General features: G+C 34.4%; 1 protein-coding gene across 1 annotated transcript; it reads right to left on the reverse strand.

Annotated features, from left to right (window-relative positions):
* Window positions 1-2,553: 2,553 nt before the first annotated feature.
* Window positions 2,554-3,892, reverse strand: LOC125491758 (uncharacterized). Its single transcript, XM_048633847.2, has 2 exons — window positions 3,534-3,892; window positions 2,554-3,310 (listed from the first exon to the last, which is right to left on the reverse strand). The coding sequence occupies exons 1-2, from the start codon at window positions 3,890-3,892 to the stop codon at window positions 2,554-2,556; spliced, it is 1,116 nt and encodes a 371-aa protein (XP_048489804.2).
* Between the last annotated feature and the right edge of the window lie 4,681 nt (window positions 3,893-8,573).

An 8,573-nucleotide genomic window follows, 5' to 3' on the forward strand; every position in this document is an offset into this window, starting at 1 on the left:
ATCAGGGGTTCGAGGCTCGAGCGTTGTTCTCCCAAGTAGTTCTTGTACTGGTAGTCTTCTCATGAATACCCCATTGATTCGCTAAATTTTATATCAATAACGAAGTGGTTGAAATCAACAAAAATCACTTTCTCCTCAATTATTAATGTTATTTAACATAGTTTCACTCAACAAAAAGTGCGGCAAATTTGTTTGGGGAAGGTTTTATTGGAAGCTAGGAAGTTTAGGATCTTTTAGCGCACAATAATACATTGATACTTATGGATATATTCAAATAATGCTAACTACACTTTGGCTAATGATAATAGATGTTAAGCAGCTCTCAGTTAATGTAAGATCATCAGTGAGGGTGACAATTTAGTTGATGTTCTGACACTCAATTCAGGACTCTGGAACAGTGACAACAAACGGGACTGGCATTCTTTTCGACAACAAGGCCATGGATGATGAAACACCTCCTGCTACACCATGATGTAACCTTCCATCATTCATGTATTTAACAAAAAACAAGAGTATTTTTTTGTTTGGTGATAAAAAAAACAACAGTATGCTAATGCCTTTAAAGGGGTTTTTGGCTTTCTGGCTTTCTACAGTGGGTCGTGGGTTAAGAACTAATAAGAAGCTTTTGTGTAAGCATTTGCCTTCTTGGAATGTATTAGGCGGAAGTTAGTGGATTTGTGTATATTTTGTGAGCGATGGTTATGTATGAAGGGGAAAAGGTCTTTGTAGTGAAGTAAATTTTATGCTTATTTTTGTTTCAATGTATAAGTTCGTTTTACACTTATACCAATTCGTGTAACAGCTCGTCTTGCAAGAGACGGTCTAAAGTTAACAATAAAATTAGGTGGAGCCCAAAACGTCCCATAACACCACTACCCACTCCAGAAGCCTAAATCCCAAAACTGAAACCTAAAAAAGAGCGCGCTGCTTCATTTAGTTTCTTCTTCATCCTCACCTCTCTCTCTCGAACAAACACAATGAAATTGTTTCACGCAATCAAGGAACCAAAATCTTTGAGTGTGTTCTTCCAAGTAGCATAAGACACTCGATGCTAAACAAATCTCTGAGTTGCACTAACTTTAGGTTCATCTCTTGTTTCTCCTGCCCACTTGTGTCAGATCCTTCTGGCCATTCAAATGATCTCGGACCTCCTCGAAAAGCCATTGTTGAAACAAGAACAACACCGTCGATACTCTTTCACAAGTTTGAAACATGAGTTCTTTTCTAAGTCGCCTCTAAAGTTTCAGCTTGCAATCGATCCTGAGTCCCCTTTTGATCTAAACCTTTCTAGAACCTCTAGCTTAAATGAAGGTAGCCCATAGGCTATTTTCGATTAAGGATAAGTGCGTTCAGTTGTTCGAGATCGGACAAAAAAACGAGAAGCCGAAAATTTTAAACGAATATTGGACTAGTACAATTTGGTCCGATCTTAGTTTGGACCTAGTTTTTCTTTTTATATCCACCTCAAACGTAATAATTATCGTTTTGTAGGTTTTAATCATATTTTATTTAATATTTGAAAATATATTTGATATATAATATAATAATAGTGTTTGGATATATCTTCAATAAAAAATCGATAATATATGTAAATTAATTTTATATTAAAGTTATTTTTTAAAAGATATATACAACCAGTCAGTACCGAAAAACCAAAATTTCAAAAAGTTTTGAACCGAATACCAATCAACTTTTTGAATTCCAGGCGGGACATGAAAATAGGGCTACAATCTGTATATTCACCCTTAGAGCACCTCCATCCATGGGGCACCCCATCTTTTCTCTCTCCTCACCTTATTTGTCCACCTCATTTTCCACTACCTCCCCATTTTACCTTACTCAAATTTGAAACACATACCTCCACTCATCTACCTCCCCATTTATCTTCTCTCTTATTTCCTATACCCCACCACCTTTTCTCTCTCCTACTTTCCCATACCCCACCAATATTTTATCTATTGATTATATATTCCATATGTAACATGATTTCTTTGTAATTAAATAAAAAAATCGTAATTATCCTCATTAATTTCATAATTAATCAATAAATAATTGATACACTAATTAAATTCGGTAGTTGCTAATTACGCTATGTAAATTGGTAATCACGCTATTAAAACGATAAATCGTTAATTTATGCTCATATTTTAATTAAGCTACTTAATTGAGATTTCTTACAACAATGGCTACACTTAATATTACAAACAATAATTCACTCATCATTGGTTGATTGGCGACAATTGTGCCAAATGTGTTGAGCCAAGTCCTTTTGTAAGGAGTTGTGAACATCTCTATCCCACGCATCAGCTCTATTTTGCAAATATTGTTGCATCCCTATATCATTGTAGCGACCAGGTTGAACATAGAATGTTTCAAGCCTATGGCTAGACGAAGTACTAGCAATCGAGGCATTTTCTTGCTCGAAGTCTGATGCGTCTTGATAATTTAGATATGTATCCCGTTCATCCTCGACAATCATATTGTGAAGAATGATACACGCCAGCATTATTTCCCACATTAAGTGTTCATCCCAAATGAGTGATGGCCTTTGTATTATTGCAAAGCGTGCTTGTAAAACCCCAAACGCACGTTCGACGTCTTTCCGAACTGATTCTTGACGTTTGGTGAACAATCATCGACGGGAGATAGTGGGAGTCGAATTGCTGGCATGAACACTGCCCATTTAGGGTAGATCCCATCTGTTAGGTAATATCCCCTATTATAGGTATTACCATTCACATTAAATGTGACCTCAGGAGCTCTTCCTTGATAAAGATCATCAAACACCGGAGAGCGTGCCAATACATTGATATCATTGCAAGTTCCCGGTGTTCCGAAAAATGCATGCCATATCCACAAGTCTCCGGAGGCCACGGCTTCTAGAATTACCGTTGCAGATTTGGACCTACCTTGATACAACCCTTTCCATGCTCGTGGGCAATTTTTCCATTGCCAATGCATGCAATCTATGCTGCCCATCATTCCAGGAAAACCCCGCCTTTCCCCGTCACGTAAGAGGCGTTGCAAGTCGGTTACCGTAGGCCTCCTTAAGTACTCGTTCGTAAAAACTTTTCGAATTCCTTGCACAAAGTGCACAAGGCACTCCTTTGCTGTTGATTCAGCAATTTTGATGTACTCGTCGACTGCGTCAGATGCTGATCCATATGCTAGACACCTCAATGCTGCTGTGCATTTCTGATGACTGGATGCACCTAGCTTCCCAGTTGCGTCTGGTAGTTGTTGAAAAAATTTGTCTTTCGCAGCGAGTGCGTTCATAATTCGAAAGAAAAGAGGACGACGCATACGAAATCTGGTAATCCACTTTTCAGAAGATAAGATTCTCAATAGATAAAAAATATTAAAACAATACAAACTAGGATAGTAAATACTAGAATTATGAAAGAATTAAGGATACTAAATAAAACAACCTTATAACTAAACTACTTCATAAACTCTTCTCTCAGCTTCTCATAGTATTGAACTCAACCGCATCAAGAGATGGTTTGGTCATCAATAATTGATACATCTTGAACCTCATTTTCTTTTCATCTCGCTGCTTTTGGTAATCCATCATTTCTTCTATATTTTTCCTTATTGTAATTCGTTCACCTTGCATTTCACTTAAGGTGTTGTTGAAATCATCTAAACTTGTAGCTACTCCTTTCATCTTTCTTTGTGCCTTAGCCTTCTTCTGACCATCCGGGCGAACTGATACAACTTCATCACTTGACCTTTTTGAACTTGATTGACTCACAACAGTTGAATCATATCCGGGTTGCCATCTTGAAAGGTGTCTCATTCCCATCCAACAATGGTACAATTTGAAAGCTTTATTATTTTGTTTTTGTTTGTATAGTTCATGAGCTTTAGCCTCTACATCCGTAATAGCCATTCCACTTGATTTCATTCGCTCGGCTTCACCGAGTTGCGATACCCACAAAGTCACGAGTCGTTGATGGTTCTCCAGTGCGCTTTAATTGACTTCATGGTCCTTCGGTGGATGAGTGATGGTTTTTTTCCACTTCAGCATCGTAGATGCGCTTGATTTCTATCCAAAGCTTTGCCTTTGACTGATCTGTTCCCACTAATGGATCACCACCACAATTAAGGTATCCGGAGACCAATGCTATATCCTCATCATGTCCCCACCTTTCTTTTAGTATCTTATTTTTACCTTTTCCACCTTGGTCCGCTTCATCTTCATCATCATCATCATAAGCATCATCATCGTCTCCGAGTTGTTGAGTTTGGTAATAATCTCCAATCGGTATTCGGTTATTGCTCCCGTCTCCCCCTGGAGTTGAAGGATTTTGATCCATATATTGAGACATTGGAGATGAGAGATTCACCGGAGTATGGGGCGGGGTTTCGAAATTAGAAGGTTGTTGATTTTGGAGTACAAATGCTTGGAATAAGGCTTGTATTTGAGGGTTATTGAGCATATTTGGATCAAAAGCAATATTAGTATTTTGACGATTTGGGTTTTGTTCGAAATTTTGATGGAAATTTGGATTTTGTGGGGAATTTGAATTTTGTTGGAAATTTGGATTACTTTGGAAATTAGAATTTTGTGGGGAGTTAGAATTTTGTGGGAAATTTGGATATTGTGGGTGGTTGAGATTAAATTGATAATTTGGGGTTCTTTGAGGCCTATTTCCATAATTAGAATTATTAGGATTCATAATTATGGATAATTTGTTTGGAAGTATTTAAAGAGTAGAGGAATAAAATATATAATTAAGATGAGAAAAATTAGAGAAATTAAAGATTGGAAAAGGTAGAGAAATTTGAATGTATCTAAAATATGGCAAAATTGGTCTCTATTTATAGACAATTAAAAAATATGAACGTTGGTATAATTTATTTATTTTTAATTAGCAGATTTTTTTAAAAATGGCAAAATTGTGCAACGGCTATTTTAAAAATAACCGTTGCTTTTAAAGGAGAAGGTGACATTTGTCACCTTCTGATTGGGCGCGCGTCAGAATTGGCCAGCCAGCTCACCCTTTCTTTTTTTCTCCCTCTGCCGCGCGTCAGAAATCATGGGCAGCTGCAATTTTTTTTCTCTCTCTCACCCGCCATGTGTAAGCTTCCTATTTGTTATTCACTTGGGCACCTCCCCTAAAACTTGAGCATCCTCATTAAATGGGGAACCAACCCCACTCATGGGGAGCCCCATTTGAGGAGAGAGAGTGTATATGGGGAGGGTAAAATTTGCCATTGGAGGTGCTCTTAGGATATGTAAATGTTATAAACCGAGCTTCCACTTCTCCTATTCTTTAAGTTTTCATTGTACCTTCGAAACTAACCAAAGATATTACTAAATTTTCTACTTCCTCCGTTTTTTTTTTACTTGCAATAATTTTTTTCATCAACTCCAATGCAAAATTTGGGTAGGAGAAAGGTAGAGAGGAAAAAAAAAGAAAGGGGCCCATGTGATTGGAGAGAGATAGAGAGAAAGGAAAAGCAAAAGTAGAAAGTGTTGCAAGTAATTAATTATTTCCCTTTTAGGAAAGTGTTGCAAGTAAAAAAAACAGAGGAAGTATTATCATTCCATACAATATTTTCTTATTGAATACCCATAATTCTATTAGATAGTCTAGCTCCCTATGTTTTTTTACTTAGTTTTTTACAATCTAAGGGCTTGTTCTCTTCGGCATAAAACAACTGAACTGAACTGAACTGAGCTGAACTGAACTAAACTGAACTAAACTGACCTGAATTAAATTGAATTGAATTAAACTGAATTGAATTAAATTGAATGTAATAAATATATAAATAATATTTAAACAATAATAATATCAATATTAAATAATTATTATATTAATAAGTAATAATAATGAATAATTAGTTATAAATAATAATAATAATAATAGTATTTTGGATATTTTTAAATGATAGTTATAAATAAATAATACTAATAATAATAATTAATGATAATAATGATAATTAATAATAATTATTTTATATTATTTGTATTAATATATTAATACTTGATGATGATTACATAATAACAATAATATCTAAGAAGTAAATTAATATTACTATTTTAATAATTAGATTTAATAATATAATAATATTTAGTAATAAAAATAATGATTGGGTCGGACGGTGCAAAATTGCATCATAAATCGTTTTGACGCGATTTGATTGGTTTATAGGCTAAAAAAAGTGGGTGTATTTGTTCTTTTGGGCTAAACCATGTTCCTCCTAATAATAATAGTAATAATAATGAGTAAAGCTATAATAAAAAATAATATATATTGAATTAATAATAATAATAGTACTTAATAATAATGATATAAAAATAAATAAATAATAATAATAAGAGTAATTAGTAAAATAAATTAGACCAACATAATAATACAACAACAACAACAACAACAACTAAGCCTTATTCCCAAGGTGATTTAGGGTCGGCTAACATGAATCGTCAACTGGAATCGTAACCAGAGGAGATGGCATCGTCAAGAGTGATAAAAGATTTTTTTTTTTTTAAAAAAAGGGTTTAAGTTTTAAGAATTTTTAAAGAAGTGTTTTTTTTTTTAAAACAAGGTTTACACCAAAAAGTGTTTAGAAGAGGTTTTCAACAAAAGGTTTTGATACCAACACAATTGAGAAAAACAAATACATGCAGTAATCACACCCCTTCCTCCACATAGATATTGTCTCTCCACCCACTTCTATCCAACGTCATGCTCTCCTCAATCCCAAGTAACCTCATATCACTTTCAATTACCCTCAGCCAAGTCATCTTAGGTCTTCCTCTACCCTTTACATTTTGATTACTCCTCCACTCTTCAATTCTTCTCACCGGTGCCTCACATGATCTCCTTTTCACATGACCAAACCATCTTAACCGATTCTCCCTCATCTTTTTTTCAATGGATGCAACTCCAACTTTTTCCCTGATCACTTCATTTCTTAATCGGTCCTTCCATGTGTGGCCACACATCCACCGCAACATACGCATCTCCGCCACGTTCATCTCAACATAATAATATTTAACAAAATAGTTATAAAAGAATGGAGCTGAGCCTAACTGAACTGAAAATAAGCTAGGGAGAACAGGCCCTAAAGCTTCTCAAATGCCACAATATCAGAATATGTGGCCGCAGATAGAAGTTATTTGTACAGTTTTTTGATATGTTATTCATCACTAAATACTCCCTCCGTTTCCTAAAGATCTTCCCTTTTCCGTTTAAGTGCGTTTTCAAAAGATCTTTCCTCTTTTACTTTATTTCTTATTTGGAATTTTTTCCCTTTTTACCCTCATGTCTATATCATATAGTCCACCATTACATTATTAATTCAATTTTACCCCATTTCTCTCTCCTACTTTAACCCTTTTTTATTTGTTTATTTATCTTAACCCATTTCTCTCTCCTACTTTACCCACACCACAACCCACACAAATGGATCATCCTTGGTATCTATAGGAACAGTAACAAAGAAGATCTTTAGGAAACGGATGGAGTAGATGTCAGATTTGATTCTCACGTTTTTTAATTCTGTACATTGATCCTAAATTTATTCAATTACATGGTTTTGAAAATTGTCAAACTTTAATTTGATATAAGTATTAAAATTATAGAGATAATATGATGTATATCAGACTCAGGTCGCACGTTGCTTTCTACAACATTGTTTCGAACAAAGTTTCACCATAACATTCCTCAAATTAATTTGGAACCAGTATGGGGTTGATTATATATTGATAAGTAAGAGTTAAATCAAGATATTTTTTATATACTTCATACTGGTGATCATTGATAATCAAATATTTAAAATTACGCGGGAGAAGTTAAAATAAAAATTAAGAGTGCGTCTTGGGCGTAACATGTTACACCATACCTTATTGCATAAAAACTCACAAGTACATAATGACATAGACTCTAACAAAGATGACATGGACTATACAAATAATAACATGGATCCAACGCGTCATTTTGTCATTTATTTCATGTTATTTGAGTTTTTTTAACAAAAGAAGTGGTGATTTATGAGTTGTTACACCATAATTTATAGTGTAACAGTTAATATCCAAAAATTTCTAAAACGTTAATAAGTACATAATGAGGGGGAGTATCTATTATATAAGTGCAATCTGACTTGTGTGGACCCGGTTCACGGTAACATTAGTGTGCACCAGGCAAAATAACATATCATTACTGAACAATCCACTATATTATGCGAAAACCCACTATATTATACAAAGATCCACTATATCATTCAGACCCACACTATATGCAGAAACTCACTATATTATTCAGACATACTTACTATATCATTCAAACATACACACACTATATCATACAGAAATTCCCTATATCATTCAGACACACACTATATATCATACATAAACTCACTATATCATTCAGAAACACACTATATCATGCAAAAACTCACTATATCATTCAAATACACACTATATCAAGCAAAAACTCACTATATCATTCAGACACTCATCATATCATGGAGAAACTAAATCATTCCATATGTTAGAATACGTGTCATATACTACGCAACTTAGATCTTCCTATATGTTAAAACATTTTAGTTAATTCCTCTAT

The sequence above is a fragment of the Beta vulgaris genome, chromosome 7 (assembly GCF_026745355.1).
Source record: "Beta vulgaris subsp. vulgaris cultivar EL10 chromosome 7, EL10.2, whole genome shotgun sequence".
Taxonomy (NCBI): domain Eukaryota; kingdom Viridiplantae; phylum Streptophyta; class Magnoliopsida; order Caryophyllales; family Amaranthaceae; genus Beta; species Beta vulgaris.